The 23,848-nt window shown below is 45.9% G+C and overlaps 1 protein-coding gene across 1 annotated transcript in view; it reads right to left on the bottom strand.

Annotated features, from left to right (window-relative positions):
* Positions 1-7,971: 7,971 nt before the first annotated feature.
* Positions 7,972-23,848, bottom strand: part of CCKAR (cholecystokinin A receptor) — a 65,810-nt gene continuing 49,933 nt past the window's right edge. The window contains exon 5 of the mRNA XM_088450586.1: positions 7,972-8,513. Within this exon, the coding sequence (XP_088306712.1) occupies positions 7,972-8,513 (542 nt within the window). The remainder of the gene's footprint in view (positions 8,514-23,848) is intronic.

The following is a 23,848-nucleotide window of genomic DNA, read 5'->3' as shown; positions in this document are numbered from 1 at the left end:
CCCTAATGTTATGCCCCCAGTAATGTCCCTAGTAGTACCCTTTATGCAGTGCCCCCATTAAATCCCCTTATGCAGAGCCCCCAGTAATGCCCCTAGTAGTGCCCCTTATGCAGTGCCCCCAGTAATGCCCCTAGTAGTGCACCTTATGTTGTGCCCCCAGTAATGCCCCTAGTAGTGCCCCGTATGCTGTGCCCCCTCCCAGTATAGAACAGGCCCCACACCTGTGCAGTATTTATCTTTCTTCACGATGACCGCTGGGCTCCGCTCCAGTCCACACTGTCATCACTCCCACCGTCCCACATAGACGCTACCGCTGACTGGATCTAATTAGATCCAGAGTGGCAGACGCAAGCTCCTCTCATCACGGGAGATGCGGGTGACGTCATGAGGTCACCCGCGTGCTGCATCACTGGGAACGCTAGCCTCTGAAGCGATCAGAGGCTTCTTTAGTCTCTGATTGCTTCAGAGACCACCAGTGTTGCCAGTTTTAATCTATATTTGTTTTTTTAAAAATACGTTTTATTTGCCAGATCACAATAAATAACACAGATCGTAGAAATCAAAAACAAATTTAAACAAATAGTTGTCATAAAGACAAAATCCGTTTCTCACAAAAAATAATATTCAAAAATTGAGATCCATTTATACATTTTTAAACATATAAGGATAATAAAAAAAAATAAAATAAAAAAAAATAAAATAAAAATAGGCTGAATAGAAAAAAAGAAAAAGCCAGAAAGGGGTAAGAGATTAAAAAAAAAGAAAAAAAAAAAAACCACAGAGAAGAAAAGAAGGGGAGATCCCCGGGGTAGGTCACCAGACTAAAAAATGAATAACTGAACGCACCTATATGTGCATACAAATCGTAAACACACACATATAGATAGAAATGTCTTTTACAAAGCAAAAGGAAAGGGGGCAGATTGGGAAGATAACCACGGGCTCCATATTTTCTCAAAACATTTGGTAGAATGGTTAATAATGCTAGTCATATATTCCATACGATAAACATACCAGATGCGAGACAGAATAGATTGCATAGAGGGGGAATCAAGCTTTTGCCAATCTGAAGCTATGTGACATTTTGTTGCATTAACAATATGGCGCATCAATTTGTTTTGGTGCCTAGTCAGCATAGGGAGAAGAATATATTTAAAATCATAAGGGATAGATATACTGAGCAAACTATGTATCAGGCCAATAACTTCCTTCCAAAGACTTAGTATCTTAGGGCAAGTCCACCATATATGCAGAAAGGTACCTTCAGCTGGACAACCTCTCCAGCACCTATCTGATGTACCAGGATACATTTTACTTAATCTAGAGGGGACATAATACCATCTATATAATATCTTGTACGTGTTCTCTTTGATCCTAACACAAATTGAGCTGGAGGCAGCATTATCCCAGATCTCTGTCCTCGTCATCTAGAGAGGTACCCAAATCTGGTCCCCAAGCCTTTTCATAAGAGTCTGTGTTGCCAGTTTAAAATAAAGTAAACACTGAGCTCCGATCGTGGCAGGGGTGTGGGATGCAGATTATATATATTTGGGCCCACACTGTCGGGCCGCATAAAATGTTTATTCAGGTGTCGCATATTTGACTGGGCTAGTGTGTATGAGACTTAAGCAACCATAGGATGGATTGTAAGCTTGCGAGCAGGGCCCTCTTACCTCTTTGTCTGACTGTTTTTACAGTCTTGTTTTATTATCTTCCCAATTGTAAAGCGCAACGGAATATGCTGATGCTCTATATGTTACTGTTAAATAAGATAAAATAAATAAATTATAATTTGGGGTCTGTGTACTGTGTATAATCATGGCAGTGCCTCCAATTATTTACAGTACTTATTGTAATTTGTATAACGGCTTTTAACACAAATATCACTACGTATGAAAAAATTTTGTACAGGTACAGTAGTTTCGATAACACGCTGCCCCTGCGCTATACAACCTGGTGCAAAGGAGGAGTCTTTCTCATTTTCGGAAAAGTGTCTCCTCTTCTCCATCTGCTTATGTATAAAGCGTCACATTCTGAAAACGGACAGGGGCTGATGGACAGAGATTACAAGACCCTCCTTTCGAGCATGTCTCCATAGGCACAACATGGATAACGCCATCTGAAGAAGGAATTAGCCAATGGGGTCAGACTTCCAAAAGCTGCACTTCTGGAGGTTGATATATAAAATCAGTCTGCAGTCCCCAGTGAGAATAATAGAGATTCTGTGATACAATATATCCTACATCAGCATGTTGTTACATATATACCGAATACCTAAAATCATGTGAAAACTGCAGATTTATTTAAAAAAGGGCTTCATACATACGTCCTATAATGACGTGAAAAGGATCAGAAACCATTCTAGTAGCTTACACATTCAGATGTTCCCTGACAGTGAGAATGTGATTAGACATATTTCTGATTTGTACTGTGAGTATATATGTAGGAAAGGTCCAAATTAAAAATTAAAAATAAAAGAATAGTTTATGTACGAGTTATATTTAATTTTTGACATTCCACCCCTGATATAACAGTGTATCCTGCAAATGCCAATGGCCATTAGTTAGCAGTCAACATACGGTGATGGGGATGATACGAAGTATGGATCTTTCAACTTGTCAAACGCAGAGGGATCAAAGCAGTAAATGAATAATGTCTGCAGGTGTTTACTTTCAACCATTGCCAGTTGTATGATTAAATGTGTGTGCAGAGGCTTTAGTGTAAACATATGCTCCAGAGTTCAGTCACCTCACAACTGAGCAGTCAATTACTAACAGGAAAAAAATGCCAGTTGTACAAGGGCTGCACTGAATTAGATTCTCAGTTAGACCTAATTTGTGTTAGCAGTGACATTGTGTATCACCACGGTAATGGCCGGCCCATGACAACAGATGCCAAGGAATTGCACGCTGATGTAATTTCTGTTCTGACGGTTGGGCTTGTTACCAAGGAAACCCCACTAGCGTCCTCCTCTTATCTCGGCCACCTCTCTTTCCACAAGTGTAGTGCTCCTGGTCTGATTGACAACTGTCAGCCTATTGGTTCAGAGAGGTTTAAATAGCTGGCTTGGCAGTTCACTCATGACAGTGATGGTTCCTACTTCAGTGTAGTGACCTGTGCCCCTGAAATCTACTCGTTGTTACTGACCCAGTACCAAGCATTGTATAGCTGTTTTATTTTGTCCTGCCCTGGCTGTTCTTATGAACACGATTTGTTTCCTGCCAGCCCTAACCACATCATGTTTAATGTAACTTCTGTTTGTCTCCAGCCCCATCATTAGTTTGACTTGTAAGTCTATATCCACTACTCTATCAGCACACAGCCATTACTATTGCTGTTATAAGTGTTATCCATTATATGCGGCCAGATTTCACTATCAGTGGGTTTTTACTTATAACTACCAGTACTCAGTGTGTATTTCTGGAGTACATAACTCCTATCAACCTGCAGTTTAAGCACACCTCCCAACAATTGGGAAGTCAGAATTGGAATGGGGGTCATGCCTACAGCGTCCAAGGTGTGTTCACAGACATCAGCAGATGATCTTTGCAAAGCAGTATGATGGCCTTCACTTCATAAGCGGTGTGTGAGAATTTTTTTTTTATCCCTCGCATATTTGATTGCTTGGGTACATCCTATACCTCTGGAGTGCTGCAAAGAAATTCAATTATCAGGTAAACAAAATTTGCTTAGTTTTCTATTTTTTCACACAAAAATGTCTGTTCTGCAATTTGACCACTAGACAATTATACTACAATTCTGCAATGTGTTCAGAGCAGTCTATTTCGCATTGGGTTCCATTTGGAGAGAAAGTGGCGTGGCCATCACCCAAAACAGGTTTGGAGTCTGCCAAACGCATGTTTTAGAAATGAGAATATTTGAGAAAAACTTGTGGTCTTGGGGAGATAGATATTTTCTTACAAACCACAATCTTCCTGTTAATTCAATTAAACGATACATTTTATTTTATTTTTCATGATAGTTACTGATAACAGAGACAAATAGCTTACAACATGAAAATATTGTCAAGCACCTCAAGTTCTAGAAGTAAACACATATACACTAACACACGTTAATTATACCAGTCACTCTTTGGCGTTAGTCAGATTGTATTTAAGTTCTTGTGAAACTTTGCTTTTGGTGCTTCTGGTAAATTTAAGTATCCATATATCCAAGTGTTATTATAGGAGGTTTGATAAGTGTTTGATTTACAGTGTACCGTCAGACACATATGAAGTACATATTAAATATGACTGTACTGCAATTAATGTCCACAGTTTTCATGATGCATATTGTGAGGAAATAGCGGCATTGCCCTCTGCTTGGGTAGATGAGGCTCACAGGAAACACTGGCAGAGTATTGCAGTTACTGCACGTTTTACTAGCTCAGTTTTATTAATAGGTGATGGTACAAAATAGGTGCCCACACAAATAAGCAAAATAAACATTACTCACCTGGCTAGCTTATAACAGCGTAAGTAATAGTGGATAGACCTGGTGCCCAAGTCACAAAATCAGACCAATGCAAACAAATGCTCCCGTACTCACAGTTGTTTAATGGGAATTACTCACCTAGGTCCCTCTGACACTATTTCCCTGGCGAAAGCACAACACTTACTGGCAGCATTAATCTATATGAAGGTCTGACAGCTAGTTCTGCAGGCAATTCATTGCTTTGGTAGGAAAAAATAAATAAACACGGAAAGGTCCATTGAGGTGGGTGCCCCAGGGTTGTCTTAACAGCAGTGTGGGCCCTGGGCAAAGCAATACACTGGGGCCCCTACCCACCCATTGTGCCCCCAGTAGTAAGCCCCTTATATAGTGCCCCCAGTAGTAACCCCCCCTATGCTGTGCCCCCAGTAGTGGTACCCCCTATGCAGTGCCCCTTATATAGTGCCCCCAGTAGTAGCCCCCCCCATGCCGTGCCTCCAATAGTGGTACCCCTTATGCAGTGCCCTTTAAATAGTGGCCCCAGTTGTAGTCCACCCTATGCAGTACCCCCAGTATTGCCCTTTATATAGAGCCCCTAGTAGTGGTCCCCCGATGCAGTGCCCCCAGTGGTAGTCCCCCCCTATGCAGTGCCCCTAGTAGTAGTCCCCCCTTGTAGTGCCCCTAGTAGTAGTTCCCCCCTTGTAGTGGTCCCAGTGGAGGTCCCCCCTCTATGCAGTGCCCCCAGTAGTGGTCCCCACCTTGTAGTGCTCCCAGTAGTGGTCCCCCGATGCAGTGCCCCAAGTAGCAGTCCCCCCCTTGTAGTGCCCCCCCCCCTCCAGTAGACACACACATAGTAAAAAAAAAAAAAAAAAAAACACTTACCTGACATCTCTCCCATTACCCACTGCGGGAGCCGGAAGATCCAGCCCGGCTCCGGCAGTGGGCGCAGCAGCTAATGAGAGTCTGACAGACTCTCACTGGCTGCTAATTAAAACAAACACACTGCTGCTGGCGCCGGCGGCTGTGTGTTTGTCACTGTGTAGTGCTGACCGAACTCCGTCCGATCAGCGCTACACGTGCGGTGAAAGCTGTGTCACAGAGACACAGTCTGCCCGCGGCCCGCATGGTCGCAGCTGAGGCGCTCTACTCGGCTGCGTACCATGCGTAACTGGGAAAGGGGGGGTCGCTCGTCACAGGGGGGAGGCTGGCGGATCGGACATGGTCCTTTGAAAAAAAAAATTTTTATAATTGGCCGCGGCTGCAGGGAGCTGGAGGGCCCCTTGAATCTTCGGCCCTTGGGCAGCTGCCCTTAAAGCCCAATGGAAGAGACGGCCCTGGGGTGCCCGACCCTGCAGATAGCCACTATCTCAGGACTCCCTTTTACCGCTGTTGTGTTACCCAAAAAGAAAACACTTAGGGAGGAGTGATGAGACCTACATTAAGGGCCATATTCAATATGGGGCGAAAATTTATCGCCGATGACGTCATTTTCGCCTATTTCCATTATCCCCGTATTCAATTTCATTGACTTTTCGCTGGTGCGAAAAGTCAATGTAAAAAAACGGAGATAATTTTTCGTTTGCCTTTAGCAGGCGAAAAAAAGTGCATCAATTGAAGTTTATGGGTACAGGCTTTAAAAAAAATAGCCTATACCCCTGGGAATGGCCCATAAAAACGACCTGTGTTAAAAAAAAAGTTTTTAAAAAAAATTTGGACACCGCAAAAAATGTTTTTGGTTGAAAAAAAGAAAAACCACTTCTAAAATAGCTACATTTAATCCAGAGGGGTTCCCTTATATGCGGCATTGCCGAAGTAGCGGCAGGTGCATTTTTTGCAGAATTTTTAAAAATAACTTTAGCGACTTAAAAATGTGCTTACCCCCATTTACATGTACCCCAAATTTGATAGGAATAGTTACTTTTCCCCCCAAAAAAATCTCAGTGCTGTTCTTCACCACTTCTTCATAGCCGCAAATATGCACCTGCCGCGGCTATTACAAACCCCGACTTCCTTCAGCAGGCAAAAAATGGGGGTACCCATAGTGATCCCCCATGTCTGGATATCTTTAGGGGGGTCCCAGGCACATTTCCCGAAAATTCCCGTTTTTTTTCGCTGATCCAATTTCGCCGGGTCCCGTTTTTGCTCCTTTTAAATTGAATACGGGGATATCGCACCCGATACTTTATTCCCACTCTAACCTCCGATGTGGAGCGAAAAGTCCAGCACGGACTTTTCGCTCCCATATTGAATATGGCCCTAAATCTGCTCTGCACATGCCCAGCAATCAGGCCGCAAGCAAATGCGCCCTCGCAGATTTGTGTGAATGTGACATTTGCGCCTGGAAAGATCAGACTAAGGTAGACAGTGTACAGCAATGGTGTGTTGGTGTAATAGATAGATTGCTACAAATACTCGTATACACCTGTCCTAGCTGTATTATTTGCGGGTGGTTGAGGACAGGTGCAAATATATAATGATGATGGTCTCCAGCACTATCGAGCTGGTTGTGATTGGATGCCGGTGAATGCGCCACCAGTGCTGTCCGTTCCTGCAATGCATTGTGCATGGTTTAGCCATGTTTTTTCAAATGATTTGTATCTGCTGTATTACAGAGTTTTGTTTCTAAGTGATCTTGAAGCCTAATAGCAAATGCGTATTTTGCAAGCAAAACAAATGCTTAAAAACATGGTTGTAAGTGTATGTGACGTGTGCCGGAAGCCAACCTGGTCCATATGCTATTAGTGCTGACCTGCACACAGGTTGCAAGAGTTAACCCTTTGCATACAGTATGCTCACAATTGGGAACATATTTCCAGCTTCCAATTTGATGCACATTTGCGTTCAAACTGCCCCTCCTATCCTGTAGTGCTAAAAACACTGAGGGAATCCTGGCACATCCCTTTTACCGCTTTCCCAGAATTCTTTTCCCAGTGGCTGTAAGACCTTTCTTGTATTGAGCCAGAGGAAAATAAACGGAGGCTTGGGCTGCCAGGATCATATATTATATGGACACTTTTGGATTATGTTTTATAAAAAGATCTGAAATGAATCCAAGCACAAAGCTGAGATCGCGGGCGAAGAGAAACTTATTACACCACATTATAAAGGAGTCATGTGTCGGTCTATACAAGCCCTGATATTTTACAAGCGCATGTGTAGCTTATTTGAGATCAGGCCACTGGTTCCAACAGAAGAGAAGTATATAGTATGTACACAGAATAAATTAGATCCGAGTAGAAAACAGTCTTTAGAACAAGTGTGTTGGTTGGGTCCATGGCACTGATGATTTGGTGCAGATTTGTAGTAAATCTCACATTTACTGAGCTGTATTCAGTTCTGTGGCAGAAAAATAATGTTGTAAGATACAGACACTGTACCCTAGTTTATCCTGGCTGCCAACATCACATTCTTATTAACAGGGTCTATGTATAGGGCAGCAACATACATCACAGTGGTACAAACTGGTCCCTCCAACTATATCACCCTGTGACCCATTTTATTGTAACCGTCCTTGCAGTACTTTGAGAGCCCATGGCCGGCTCATGTTGGGGCAGAGGTAGTTGCAGAGATGCTGATGTTGGTGTAGGTGTACCTGGACAGAGATGCCCCTGTGGTCCTACCATCTTCCTCTCCGACCCCGGGCACCATCGCTGTGCTTTGCACATTTCTCCCAGTGCAACAGCTGAAGGTAGCCAGAAACCCCATCCGAAAGCGCTTGTTCATAAAGCAATAGATGATTGGATTGACACAAGCCGAGGTGTAGGACAGTAGGTGAATAAAGGAGATGGGTGCTCCAGAAAGAAGGATTCCTGCTGTATTAGCGTCAAAGGCGCGCCAGGCGTTTACGCTGAACACTGGAGTCCAGCATATAAAGAACAGGATAACGATGACAATCAACATGCGGATAACTCGCTTCTTGGCCACTAGGTTGGCAGCGGAGCTGTTACTCCGGACTCTTTCTATCTTGGCGCTACTGTGGGCAGAGAGCCGCCTCATTTCCACTTTCTTCTTCCTTCTGGACTTCTGTAGATAGCAGCCATCTCCGTTTTCAAACTGATTACTGCTTATGCTGCTGGTCCGTTCTGTACAGCGAGTGCCGGGGAGGGAGAAAATAAATGCAGAAATTAACATGAATGATTGAAATAATCAGAGCAACAAAATTATGTCTAATATCCAGAATCTCAGGCATCCGGGGATCTGCTACAACAACAGCTGCAATTTGGTAAAGAGCAACATGACCTAAACAAAACACCAACATGATTCATGCAGTTAATGTGTTTTGGAGATGTAATGTCTCACTATCATGGCATTCTTTAGTGAGGGAAAACATTTTGTTGGCTTTACCTCTCCATATAAATTATAACTTAATAATAAGCAGCTGGTAGTATATTAATAAAATGAAAGCAGTATTGTGATTCAGTGTACACATGAAAAGTTTTATCTCTTTTTTTGTTTTGTTTTTAATTTTTCAACTTATGCCCGACGCATTGGAACAACAGATCGTGTAAAAAATGCCCAAATCGTGGGGCCCTACTCACGATCACGATGCGATGTGCGTCCCCGCTGGTCGCACATCACATCTTCAGATCTGCCATGCTGTAGGGCAGATTTGCCAATCTGGGACACAATGTACTGGATGCACGATGGATCTAAGTGAGATTGGAATTTTTTTACTCCAAATCGTGTGTAGAAATTGCACAGTGTGAGCACATCGCCATGTGTGTAGCCACCTTTAAATGCGCCCTGTGCTGGCCCCACTCCCTTAGCGCCTGACGTCATGATGTCAGAACAAGATGTAATTATGGCGTGCGGTGAGGGGCGAGGCCGGCAGCACCACTAAGTGCAGCGCTGACTGGAGCCCCCTGAAGATGTTCCGATTAGCTGCACAGACTGCAGGGCGCATGTCTGGAGTGTCTAAAGGACGCTCTGGCAGAGCCGCAGCAGTGATCTTAGCTGCCGGATACCCCATTACAGGCACCCTGCTAGCCAGAAGTAAGGGCTGTGTGACGGCACCGGTTGCACAGCCCTAGTTTCACCCCTGGCTACACAAAACAACTTTGGATACATCTAATGGTGGGTACACACTGGGCGATATTACTGAGCGACTGCACGATTACGACATCGTAGTCGTGCAGTCGCTCAGTAATCGTGCACAAATCGTGCACCTTTATGTCGGAAACGACCAGCGATGCGCACTCCCGCTAGTCGTTTCCGACATTGTCCATCGCCTGAACATGCAGCACAATCTGACGACCTCGTCAGGTTGCTGCATGTTGGGGAATGGGGGAGAGAGCCCGGCGCTGAACGATATCGTTAATGATATCGTTCAGCGGCTGTGCTCAATGTCATGAACAACATTGAGCACAGCCTGCCGGGGACACACTACACGATATCGCTCAGGGAGCATATCGTCTAGTGTGTACGCACCTTAAGACATTAAAGACAACAAACACACACATACATACAGTCAGGTGCATAAATATTGGGACATTGACAGAATTTTCATATTTTGGCCTCTATTCACAACCACAATGGTTTTGAAATGAAACAAACAAGATGTGCTTTAACTGCAGACTTTCAGATTTAATTTGAGGGTAATTACATTAAAATCAGGTGAACGGTGTAGGAATTACAACGGTTTCTATATGTGCCTCCCACTTTTTAAGGGGCCAAAAGTAATGGGACTATCAACTCAAAAGCTATTTCATGGACAGGTGTGGGCTATTCCCTCGTTATTTCATTATCAATTAAGCAGGTAAAAGGTCTGGAGTTGATTCTAGGTGTGACATTTGCATTTGGAATCAGTTGCTGTTGACTCTCAATATGAGATCCAAAGAACTGTCACTATCAGTGAAGCAAGCCATCATTAGGCTGAAAAATCAAAACAAACCCATCAGAGAGACAGCAAAAACATTAGGTGTGGCCAAATCAACTGTTTGGAACATTCTTAAAAAGAAAGAACCGCACCGGAGAGCTCAACAACACCAAAAGACCCAGAAGACCACGGAAAACAACTGTGGTGGATGACAGAAGAATTATTTCCCTGGTGAAGAAAAACCCCTTCACAACAGTTGGCCAAATCAAGAACACTCTCCAGGAGGTAGGTGTATATGTGTCAAAGTCAACAATCAAGAGAAGAGTTCACAAGAGTGAATATAGAGGGTTCACCACAAGATGTAAACCATTGGTGAGCCTCAAAAACAGGAAAACCAGATTAGAGTTTGCCAAACAACATCTAAAAAAGCCATTATAGTTCTGGAACAACATCCTATGGACAGATGAGACAAAGATCAATTTATACCAGAGTGATGGGAAGAGAAGAGTATGGAGAAGGAAAGGAACTGCTCATGATCCAAAACATACCACCTCATCAGTGAAGCATGGTGGTGGTAGTGTCATGGTGTGGGCATGTATGGCTGCCAATGGAACTGGTTCCCTTGTATTTATTGATGATGTGACTGCTGACAAAAGCAGCAGAATGAATTCTGAAGTGTTTCGGGCAATATTATATGCTCATATTCAGTCAAATGCTTCAGAACTCATTGGATGGCACTTCACAGTGCAGATGGACAATGACCCGAAGCATACTGCAAAAGCAACCAAAGAGTTTTTTAAGGCTAAAAAGTGGAATGTTATGCAATGGCCAAGTCAATCCCCTGACCTGAATCCGATTGAGCATGCATTTCACTTGATGAAGACAAAACTGAAGGGAAAATGCCCCAAGAACAAGCAGGAACTGAAGACATTTGCAGTAGAGGCCTGGCAGAGCATCACCAGGGATGAAACCCAGCATCTGGTGATGTCTATGCGTTCCAGACTTCAGGCTGTAATTGCCTGCAAAGGATTTGCAACAAAGTATTAAAAAGTGAAAGTTAGATCTAGGATTGTTTAGTTTGTCCCATTACTTTTGGCCCCTTAAAAAGTGGGAGGCACATATAGAAACCGTTGTAATTCCTACACCGTTCACCTGCTTTGGATGTAATTACCCTGAAATTAAATCTGAAAGTCTGCAGTTAAAGCACATCTTGTTTGTTTCATTTCAAAGCCATTGTGGTGGTGAATAGAGGCCAAGATATGAAAATTCTGTCAATGTCCCAATATTTATGCTCCTGACTGTATACTCCTACTGACTATTACAACCTGAACATTTTTTCCCACAATATCAACAACGAAAACGTCATACACTCTACCTAACTACTGCCTACTACAGCATAGAACCGCATCTACTTTTAAAGACCAACACACCAAACAACTACCCATACTATTGCATAGATGGTTATACTAAATTCCATATCTTCTTCACATACCCGTCATAACCACATCATTTCATTGAACTACATCACACACTTCGATAGTATACAAAGAACACAGCTCATTGTATAAGACCACATTTTTATCCAGCCAAGATGAATCCCACAATCCCTTATCCCTCCCCATACCCTTTCCCTTCACCAAGACCTATACCATCGTAGCCCACAGCTTCAATGACATGATCAATCAACCAATTACTTTTTCTCACCTGCACATGGAGGACAGAAATGGCTAACATCAACACAACGATCCCTGAAGGCAGCGAGTAGTTGAAACGCACTGGATCACATATTTAAAGTCAAAGACTGGAATCTTCTACCATTACACTGCTATAAATGCACAGTTCTCATACAACTACAAGTATAGGTAGCAAGTTTCTGAAAGTGCAGATATTTCAGCGAGTTAGCAGTCTAGGCAAAACCAACCTGCTTTTGTCTTTGCATTGCTGCTTTACTTCTGGCTGTTAACTCACTGAAATCTTAGCCATTTAAAAAAATATATAAAATGCTACCTACACGTGTCCACATACATCAATCCCCCGTACGTTACAAGTCGCGTTACACATAATACATGAGCGCCGTGTGACTATTTAGCACAGAGCGTCTTTTTGTGCAACTGTTTCCCTTCACATGCGTCTCATTTGCACAGTGATGTGAATAGATGGCACAAGCAGCATGCCTATATTCTGTGTGTGACTGTGGTTGTATCTGCATGTGAAATGCTACGTTACAGTGTCAGTGGCTGTGACACTGTAACGTAGCGTTTCGGATGCAGATGCACCGCACCCACAGTTGCATACAGAATATAGGCATGCTGCATATCATTTCACATCGCTGTACGAATAAGACACATTTGAAGGGAGAAAGTTGCACGAAAAGACACTCTGTGCTACCTAGTCACACCACGGTAAGGTGCAACTAGCAGGGCTGTTTAACGTACAAGGAGGCTAGATGTATGACGACACATCTGTGTTATATTTGATCCTTTGAATACAGTGAACAAGGCTGTTTAGATCAGAATAGTTCAGGTAGCAGCTAGACCCCTCAGCTGAGGGAAGGGCTGCCTATTTCAAATAGGGAATTATCCAGACAGAGGGCCTGATTTACTACTACTACTTTTCGCTATTCTGCTTATACCCATGCAACTGCATTGCTAATAGCTGTGTTATTTAAATGTTTGCATTCACATTGCGATCGCAGCCTGACGACATAAGGACGCCAACTTCCCTTTACTTCAACAACAATTGGTAACATCGAGTAACATCGGACAGTTAGAGAAGCCCAGACCTTACTCAGGAATTGCTTACTTCAGCGCACGCTATGAGTCCTCAGGAGGCATCTGGTTTCGTATTGGCTAATTTATGCACGCCCATGCGACGGCGTTGGAATGCACTGGCACGCCTGCATTCGGCCAAACACCCCCCCGTCACCAACCCCAAACAGCACTTCACTCTGCCATGGGTCTGTGTATCCTCTGCGTTCGCGGTCCCGAGCGCAGTGGCTAGTTCGCGCACTGCGATGCATACACATGTGCAGTATTCAACAATGGACCGATTGCATACGTATAAGCAGCTGCGTTCCCTGCTGAATCAGGCCCAGAGTGTGACCACATAGCTGTATCGCCAGCTATCCCTGTACCTACCGTAAGTCCCTTCTCCTATTTGTGCACCACCAGTTACCAACAGTCAATCGAGGCTTATGATAAACCAATATCTATCATCAATATTGCCTATGGCAGAGGTTCCCAAACTCGGCCCTCAAGGCTCCCTAACAGTCTAGGTGGTTTTAAGGATATCCATGGTTGAGCACTGCTGGTTAAATCAAAAGACTGAGGTATTAATTAAGTTGAAAGGGGGGGGGGGTTAACCCCCTATTGTTACTCAGCACACTGAATTATACCTGCAACAATACATGAAGACTACATAGTGATAGAAATTCAACACTTAATTATTCGTACACATCTACACTTCACTGTCACCCTTTTTCCTTTTTCGAGTGATGCCCTGGGGAAGTCCTGGGCTGTACGTTTTTGGGGTGCACTGTGCCCCGAACGTGAACCCCTTAGTGTTAGGGACTGCTAGTGACAGAGAAGCCGTGACGTGGCCTAGCAGCTTCCCATGGTGATAGAAATTCAGAGATATTAGTTGCATGCATTTGCAAATACATGGGAAGCTGCTAGGCCACGTCACGGCTTCTCTGTCACTAGCAGTCCCTAACACTAAGGGGTTCACGTTCGGGGCACAGTGCACCCCAAAAACGTACAGCCCAGGACTTCCTCAGGGCATCACTCGAAAAAGGAAAAAGGGTGACAGTGAAGTGTAGATGTGTACGAATAATTAAGTGTTGAATTTCTATCACCATATAGTCTTCATGTATTGTTGCAGGTATAATTCAGTGTGCTGAGGAACAATAGGGGGTTAAACCCCCCCTTTTTTCTACTTGGTATGACCCCTCCCTTTCATGCACCTGAAGAGTACTGCCAGATTGATTGAGCAGCTGCCATTTTTTGTTTGTTGTACTAATTGTGGGCCTGATTCAGACCCGGTCGCAAGCGCTGAGCGCTCGCAACCGGGTTGATGGTGGCCCACAGTGCATGCGCACTACCCGGCTAGCGACGGGCACTCCGTCGCTCCGGGTCTCGCACCAAAGGGGGCGAGCTGTTGATGTTGAGTGACAGCTCGTCCCCTTTGGTGGGCGGGCCGGTGGGGTGGCTGCCCAAATGGAGGTGTTCCCATGAGAACGCCTGCCTTTTGGGGGCGGCCCCACTGACATCACAAGTGATGTCAGTGGAGAACTTCCGGCTCTGTTATAGCCGAAAGCTCTCTGGGGCTTGCGATGAATGAGACCCTACCACAAGGGTCTCGTCGCAAGCCCGATGGTGGCGATGGTCAAGATGGTTACCCACAGCTATGCGAGCGGCCGAGAGGCCGCTCCAAAAATAAAAAAAGCCCAGCCCTGATTCAGAGCGAGCGCTCTGTCAGAGCGAGCGGCTCTGAATCAGGCCCTAAGTCTCCTGGTACACCAGCAGCTTATCACATAATACTGTTCAACATTTATACCCTAACGCATCTGTATTACTACCACACACAAAATAACCACTACATACATACTCAGTACAAGTACACATTGCACCTTACTATTTCACCAACTATTACACTATAAATTAGCACCATACATACATCACTCCCAGAGATACACTACCACACCTACCCAACAGTACCACAATTAATAAGGAAAGGTTGTGTGTGTGCAGAAACACACCCGCTTTTCTCTATTTAGGATACTCGGCACTGACAGTTTTTTATATACAGTATATAAGTGTTTAAATTCTTATATAATATTAAAAGTATATGGGTGGGACTTCCGGTCTTAACTATCGGCCAATTTTTACCCAGGCTCCCTTATGGCGCCCATCTTACCACCCACTACCGCGGATTCAGCAGTTGTGAGGTGCTGCCCACAGCCGCCATCTTGGATGTTGGCGCGGGCACTCTCCCCCAGGATCCTACCAAGCACCCTGAGTGGCCCATCATGATTGGAACTTTTCTGGCATCCTGCCTGTGAAATTCAGCCAGGCAGGAGCCCCATGCTGTCGGTATTTTGACAGGAGGCATCCCGACAGCTGGCATTACATACCGGTTCCATTTGGAACACCCCTCCCAAATCTAGATCTCCCTGCACATTTTATATCTGCACCACACAGTGCAGCATGGTTTTACCAAGATGTAGAGTTACTTGCTCTTCCTTACTCTATACTCAAATCTAAATCAGGCCCAATATTCGTAGGCTATATCCCATCACCCACAGGGTTCATTAATTATTTACTAAAATACAAAAGGCTCCTATTGCTATTAATATTTTTTGGTTCTTAAATGTTTTACTCTGTCAATACTTGTTAATATATATTGGTTGCTTCTTACGAAAGAGTCTCATTGTTCTTTCATGGTCCTTAACTGATTGACTATTTTTTGATTCTATGTTAGTACATGTGAATGGTTCTAGGTTGCTTGCTCTCTCTGCTCACTGGGACTGCAGGGACATATTAGCACATAGTTCCAGTAAAAAGCAGCAATTAAAATCTTGCTTCCAGGTTCTTTAGCGATGCTTGTGTCGCAGTGTATTCAACCTTGTTGACCGGTACCACTGATAAACGCTAGACTTTTAAAGATGGTCAGAAGATATATTACACTTTGTGCATAGAGAAGGCCCAACTTAATACTGATCATAAAAATAGATACTTCCGATGGGACAATAAGTCCCATGTGGCAATAGCCCCTGCACCTTAACGCATTTCTCCAGGTTTCTGCCCATGGCTTCTTCAGATGGAGAGCATGCCTTCCTTCTGAAGAAACTAGGAGTAGAAACCCAGAGAAACGCGTTAAGGTGCTGGGGCCACTGCCATAATGGCCACCATCGTTACCTTTTGCCACAGACTACACCGATATCTGTTGCAATGCAGTCTGACTTAAAAATACATACAGCCACTAAAGCATCCGTCTGTCTAACTCACTGAACAGACTTGTACGGCTTCATATCACAGTGGGCTGCGGGTGGGCTGTCGGAGCTCCGTTTACAACAGATATCAGCCCACTGCAGCTAAACTCACTCTTCCTGTGAGTTCCCACTTAGTTAGCAGCTCCTCAGACAATTATTTAAATCCGAGTGCACAGACCAGCGCACCTGTTTCTTTTCATTCACATTAATTAAAACCCAACGTAAGCTGACCCATGTTACACATCTTTGTTTGGCCCATGATATCCAAATTTCTGACCCTGGTGCCATCTCTGATGCATTTTTGGCTTTTTACAGAACCCTATACACAGGACCTTTAGATGATCCGGATTGGGTATGCAGCTTGTTAAGGCTGCTGGACCCACCTAGTAGTCCAACGTTTAGGGACTCACTGATGGCACCGGTGACTGAAACAGAGATTCACATGGCTATTATCACTCTCTATAATTATAAATCATCAGGCCTGAATGGCCTCATTGCCAAATATTATAAATGATTGTCTCCTCAATTGTTACCCCATCTGTTGTCTTTATCTACTTCCATTAAGGATGGTAATGGATCCTTCGTGGGTTTCAATGAAGCAAAAAATTATTATACTACCTAAGATGGGCACAAATCTGTCATTGGTTCAGTCCTCTAGGACTATTTCCATGTTGAATCAGGAATTGATGAACTTTGCTAGATTTATTGCCCTCCGGCTACAGGTGCTTCTCCCTAAATTACTCCATCCTTCTCAGATGGGTTTAGCGGAGGGCTTCTCCCCACAATGTGTTCCAGGGAGGAGGCGGGTCCATATGGAATTGATGTAAAGTAAAAATAAAGATATGGGGCAGCCCCCTGTAGTGGTGCCCATATGCAGTGCCCCAGGAGAGGACCTCCTTATACAGGCCACCAGTAGTGATCCTCCTATGCAGTGCCCCTTATACAGTGCCCCCAGTAGTGGTCCCCCCTGTGCAGTGCCCCTTGTGTCCCCACTAGTAAGCTTCTTATATGGTGTCCCCAGTAGTGGTCCCCCCTGTGCAGTGCCCCTTGTGCCCCCAGTAGTAAGCCCCTTATATAGTGCCCCCAGTAGTGGTACCCCCTATGCAGTGCCCCCAGTAGTAGTCCCCCCTTGGAGTGCCCCAAGTAGTAGTCCCCCCCTTGGAGTGCCCCCAGTAGTAGTCCCCCCCTTGTAGTGCCCTCAGTAGTAGTCCTCCCTTGGAGTGCCCCCAGTAGTAGTCCCCCCCTTGGAGTGCCCCCAGTAGTAGTCCCCCCCTTGTAGTGCCCTCAGTAGTAGTCCCCCCTTGTAGTGCCCCCAGTAGTGCTCTCCCCCTTGTAGAGCCCCCAGTAGTAGTCTACCCCCTTGTAGTTCCCCCAATCAGCAGCCCCCCCTTGTAGTGCCCCCAGTAGTGCTCTCCCCCTTGTAGTGCCCCCAGTAGTAGTTTCCCCCCCTTGTAGTTCCCAAGTAGCAGCCCCCCTTGTAGTGCCCCCAGTAGTGCTCTCCCCCTTGTAGTGCCCCCAGTAGAAGTCCCCCCCTTGTAATGCTTCCAGTAGTAATCCCCCCCTTGTAATGCCCCCAGTAGTAATCCCCCTTGTAGTGTCCCCAGTAGTGCTCTCCCCCTTGTAGTGCCCCCAGGGGTGTTCTCCCCCTTGTAGTGTCCCCTGTAGTAGTCCCCCCCCCTTTGTAGTGTCCCCAGTAGTGGTCCCCCCCTCCCACAGTACACACACACATGTAATAAATAATTTTAAAAAACACTTACCTGAATCCCCGCTCCCGCCGCTGCCATCTGCTCCTCCGTCTGTCCTCCCAGGCCGGGCCGCTCTGCATTATGGGAGAGACGTCATATGACGTCATGACGTCTCTCCCATTACCCACTGCAGGAGCCGGAAGATGGAGTGGCTCCTGCAGTGGGCGCAGCAGCAGCCAGTGAGAGTCTGACAGACTCTCATTGGCTGCCACTCAAAACAAACACACAGCTGCCGGAGCCGGCGGCTGTGTGTTTGTAACTGTGTAGCGCTGACCAAACTCCGTCCAGTCAGCGCTACACGCACGGTGCAGCTGTGTCACATAGACACAGACTGCCCGCGGCCCGCATGGCGCTGCGGCCCGGGGGGCACATGCCACCCTGCCCCCCGGTCCAGCCCGCCACAGGCCCCATGGCTTCCTTACTTTGAATGGGCTCAACGCTCAGCCCTTTATCCTCCATTGGGGGACTAGTCAGGAATACCCTCTCTTCCCTCCCACCTTGCAAGACATCACTGTAGTCCCTGTCAAGCTTATAGTTGCTACAGTTGCAGATAACCTCTACAGACAGTCCCGGCTGCCTTTAACATTCTCAGAGACTTTCATTCTATCTCTAGGTTGATTTCCTCCCAAAGCTCCAACAACCACCCGCATAAATCTCCCCTGCTAAAGAGATTATGCCCACATGGCCAATTATAGATACGCATTGGACTGTATAAGTAGGATGGATCTTTATACCAATTACTCTATAGCAGGGGTAGCCGACCCTGGTCTTCGAGAGCTACAAACAGTGCATGTTTTCAGGTCTCTTCACAGAATCACAAGTGGAATAATTAGCTTCACCTGTGGATCTTTTCAAATGTGAGTAATTAATACACCTGTGCACCAGCTAGGTGGTCTGGAAAATGTGAACTGTTAGTAGCTCTCGAGGATCGAGGTTGGCCACCCCTGCTCTACAGACTAGGTTTTTAGCCTAATTAATTTCATTTGCTTCCTTCACACCCACCCCTCAGGCCATCCCCCGATCTCCGTGATAACTTACTAATCCGCAGCCCCTGGGAGGCTTGGTGTACGCTTCATTCTCGTCAACATTGTCAAAGTCCCTTTTTCTCCCATTAATTGGTACCCTGGGGTATATTTACCAAAGTGCAGATTTTTAGAAGTGGAGATGTTGCCCAAAGCAACCAGATTCTACTTATAATTTGCGTAACACCTTCTGGAAAATAATAGCTAGAATCTGATTGGATTCTATGGGCAACAACTCTACTTCGAAAAACCTGCACCGTAGTAAATAAAACCCATCAGACTTTCAGGGTGGGCACTCCTTGGGGGTGTTTAACACTTGGGGCCTGATTCAGAGCCGGACGCTATTTGCGGACGGCCGTTCTAAAAAAGGGGCCGGATATTAAAGTTGAGCGCTCGCTCTTTGCGGTGTGTTGACACCTCTATGTCTGAGCAAGCGTTCGAAAAATGCGCTCGCTATTTTGTAAAGACGCCCCTTTGCCGTTCGCATCACATGTCATCTCCGGTACTTATTAGATTAATTGGGAACATCGAAAGGCATCTGAACTGCTCGCAGTGGTTGTGGTAGGATTTTCTTACCGCTATCACTGCGAGCAGTTCAGGCTAAAAGACAACCAAATGACATGGTCGATGACGCTCCTTTACTAATTATGCACTCCCATTAAACGCCCTTTTGACCATTAGGCACGCCTGCGTCCGGATCTCCACCCCTCCGTTTTCAAGCACCTTCCCCTGTTACCACAAACAAACGGTACATTCTATCAATCAAATTAGCAGCCCCTCGCTGTTTTACGAGCGCATGATTTCCGACCGCAATGACTGGTTTGCGCATGCGCATTACGACCCATACACATGCGCAGTTGTGCGAACATCGTTCATAGCGAACGAGCGGCCGCTTACGAGCGACTCTGAATCAGGCCCTTGGTGCCTTCAGGGTCTTCATCATGTTTACCAATTTGTGTATCCTGTTACCTTCTCTGCCTATACATTAGGGGTGAGCGGGTTCGGATTTCTGAGATCCGAACCCCCCCGAGCCCCCCCGATCCGAGTCCGATCCGAGTCAGGCTCGACTTTTCCCGCCTGACTCGGATCTGAAATCGAGGCAAAACGTCTTCCGAGTCTCGCGGGTTTTGGATCCTATATAAGGTACCCGCGTCGGCGCCATTTTCTCACTCGGCTGTGGACAGTGAAGAGGGAGGGTGGGAGTTAGGGCTGGCTGGGCTGTGTAGTGTAGTGTAGTGTAGTGTAGTGCTGCTGTTGTCCACTACTTCAAAGTCCATAGGGGCTGGCTGTGTTGTGCTGTGCTGCTGTTGTTAATAGGGGCTGTGTCCACTACTTCAAAGTCCATAGGGGCTGGCTGGACTGTGTTGTGCAGTCAGTTCTCCATGGGGGCTGTGTCCACTCCAAAGTCCTGTGCAGTGTCCCAATCCTAAAGGGGTGCTGTAGTGTTGTCCAGGGGGTGCTCTGTCCATCAGGGGTGCTCCCCCCAAGTGCTAAAAAAATAATATATTTTCTGTGTTTGTGAATTGTGTGCGCAGTAGCCGCACGTGCATCAACAAAGTAGTGCCAAGCGTGCGCCTGTGTCATAAGTAAAGGGCCGGCTGGCTTGACCGTTAAAGGGTGCTGTAACCCCCAAAGTACACTCCAGTCCAAACCAAAAAAATATATATTTTCTGTGTTTGTGAATTGTGTGCGCAGTAGCCGCACGTGCATCAACAAAGTAGTGCCAAGCGTGCGCCTGTGTCATAAGTAAAGGGCCGGCTGGCTTGACCGTTAAAGGGTGCTGTAACCCCCAAAGTACACTCCAGTCCAAACCAAAAAAATATATATTTTCTGTGTTTGTGAATTGTGTGCGCAGTAGCCGCACGTGCATCAACAAAGTAGTGCCAAGCGTGCGCCTGTGTCATAAGTAAAGGGCCGGCTGGATTTACCGTTAAAGGGTGCTGTAACCCCCAAAGTACACTCCAGTCCAAACCAAAAAAATATATATTTTCTGTGTTTGTGAATTGTGTGCGCAGTAGCCGCACGTGCATCAACAAAGTAGCGCCAAGCGTGCGCCTGTGTCATAAGTAAAGGGCCGGCTGGCTTGACCGTTAAAGGGTGCTGTAACCCCCAAAGTACACTCCAGTCCAAACCCCAAAAAAAATTATTTTCTGTGTTTGTGAATTGTGTGCGCAGTAGCCGCACGTGCATCAACAAAGTAGTGCCAAGCGTGCGCCTGTGTCATAAGTAAAGGGCCGGCTGGCTTGACCGTTAAAGGGTGCTGTATCCCCCAAAGTACACTCCAAACCAAAAAAAAATATATTTTCTGTGTTTGTGAATTGTGTGCGCAGTAGCCGCACGTGCATCAACAAAGGAGCAGCGCCAAGCGTGCGCCTGTGTCCCATAAGTAAAGAGCAGGCTGGCTCATTTTTTAAAGGCTGGTGTAACCCACAAAGTGCACTACTCTCCAGCAAAAATAAAAAAATATTTTCTGTGTTTAGCCGCACGTATATATCAAATCGATATAACATAAATGGAGGACCAAACTTTCTCCGATAAAAATAAAATAGAGAAAGATCAAGAACCACTTCCTCCTAGTGCTGAAGCTGCTGCCACTAGTCATGACATAGACGATAACATGCCATCAACGTCGTCTGCCAAGGCCGATGCCCAATGTCATAATAGAGGGCACATACAATCCCAAATGACAAAGTTCAGGAAAATTACCTTGAAAAAAACATTTAAATCAGCTGAAGAGAAAAGTAAACTTGCCAATATGCCATTTACGACATGGAGTGGCAAGGAACGGCTAAGGTCGATCCCTAGTATGTTCATGACTAGTGGTTCAGCTTCACATGACGATGGAAGCCCTCCTCCCACTAAAAAAATCAAAAGAGTTAAGCTGGCAAAAGCACAGCGAAGAACTGTGCTTTCTAAGAAGATATCACAAATCCCCAAGGAGAGTCCAAGTGTGGTGGTGGTTGCGATGCCTGACCTTCCCAGCACTGGACGGGAAGAGGTGGTTCTTTCCACCATTTGCACGCCCCCTGCAAGTGCTGAAAGGAGCACCCACAGTCCACTTGCTGATATGCAAATTGAAGATGTCACTGTTGAAGTACAACAGGATGAGGATACTGGTGTAGCTGGCGCTGAGGAGGAAGTTGGCGAGGAGGATTCTGATGGTGATGTGGTTTGTTTAAATCAGGCTCCGGGGGAGACAGTTGTTGTCCGTGGGATGAAAAAGCCCATCACGGTCATGCCTGGGCAGAAGACCAAACATTCCACCTCTTTGGTCTGGCAATATTTCTATCCAAATCCGGACAACAACTGTCTTGCCATATGTACCATATGTAAAGGTGAAATAAGTAGGGGTAGGGACGTCAACCACCTAGGAACATCCTCCCTTATACGGCACCTGCAGGGCGTTCATAAAAAGTTACTGTCAAGTTCAGAAACTTTGGCTAAGACCGTAAGCAGTCCAGGGACACCTAAATCCCGTTGTCCTGTTGTATCCAAGCGCCTGCAAACCACACCATCAACTCCCTCCTCGTCAATTTCCTCCTTAGTCAGGATCGGAAGTAGTCCTGCAGGCCATGTCACTGGCATGACTGACTCTCCTATCCGGGATTCCTCCGGAGGATCCTGCATTGCTACGCCTACTGCTGCCGCTGCTGCTGTCGCTGCTGCTGGGAGTCATTCATCATCCCAGAGAGGAAGTAGGAACACCACTACTTTTACTAAACAATTGACCCTCCAACAGTCCTTAGCGAGGAGGATGAAGTACGACAGCAGTCATCCTGAAGCAAAACGTATAACTGAGGCCTTGACTGCTATGTTGGTGTTAGACGTGCGTCCGGTATCCGCCATTAGTGCAGTGGGATTTAGACAATTGATGGAGATAGTGTGTCCCCGGTTCCAAATCCCGTCTAGATTCCACTTCACTAGGCAGGCGATACCGAGACTGTACAGAAACGTCAGAAAAAGTGTCCTCAGTGTCCTGAAAAATGCCGTTGTACCCAATGTCCACTTAACCACGGACATGTGGACAAGTGGAACAGGGCAGACTAAGGACTATATGACTGTGACAGCCCACTGGGTAGATGTATCACCTTACGCAGCAACAGCAGCAGCGTCACCAGTAGCAGCATCTCAGAAACGCCAGCTCGTTCCAAGGCAGGCTACGCTGTGTATCACCGGTTTCAGTAAGAGGCACACCGCCGACAACCTCTTAGAGAAACTGAGGGAAATCATCGCCCAGTGGCTTACCCCACTTAGACTCTCCTGGGGATTTGTGATATCTGACAACGCCACCAATATTGTGCGGGCATTACATCTGGGCAAATTCCAGCACGTCCCATGTTTTGCTCACACAATAAACTTGGTGGTGCTGAATTTTCTGAAAAGCGACAGGGGCGTGCAGGAGACGCTTTGGGTGGCCTGAAAAATTTCTGGCCACTTTCGCCATTCAGCGACTGCATGCTGAAGACTGGAGCGCCAGCAAACACTCTTGAACATGCCCCGCCATCACCTGAAGCAAAAGGTTGTGACGCGGTGGAACTCAACCCTCTATATGCTTCAGAGGATGGAGGAGCAGCAAAAGGCCATACAAGCCTATACATCCACCTATGACATAGGCAAAGGAGGGGGTATGCACCTGACTCAAGCGCAGTGGAGAATGATTTCCGTGTTGTGCAAGGTTCTCCAGCCCTTCGAACTTGCCACACGTGAAGTCAGTTCAGACACTGCCAGCTTGAGTCAGGTCATTCCCCTCATCAGGTTTTTGCAGAAGCAGCTGGAGAAAGTGAAGGAGGAGCTAAGACGGAGCGATTCCGCTCGGCATGTGGGACTTGTGGATGAAGCCCTTCAT

Source organism: Taudactylus pleione, unplaced genomic scaffold (genome assembly GCF_031769625.1).
Source record: "Taudactylus pleione unplaced genomic scaffold, aTauple2 ptg000520l, whole genome shotgun sequence".
Taxonomy (NCBI): domain Eukaryota; kingdom Metazoa; phylum Chordata; class Amphibia; order Anura; family Myobatrachidae; genus Taudactylus; species Taudactylus pleione.
The sequence above is the reverse complement of the archived record's forward strand: the minus strand, read 5'-3'. Positions and strand labels throughout refer to the sequence as shown.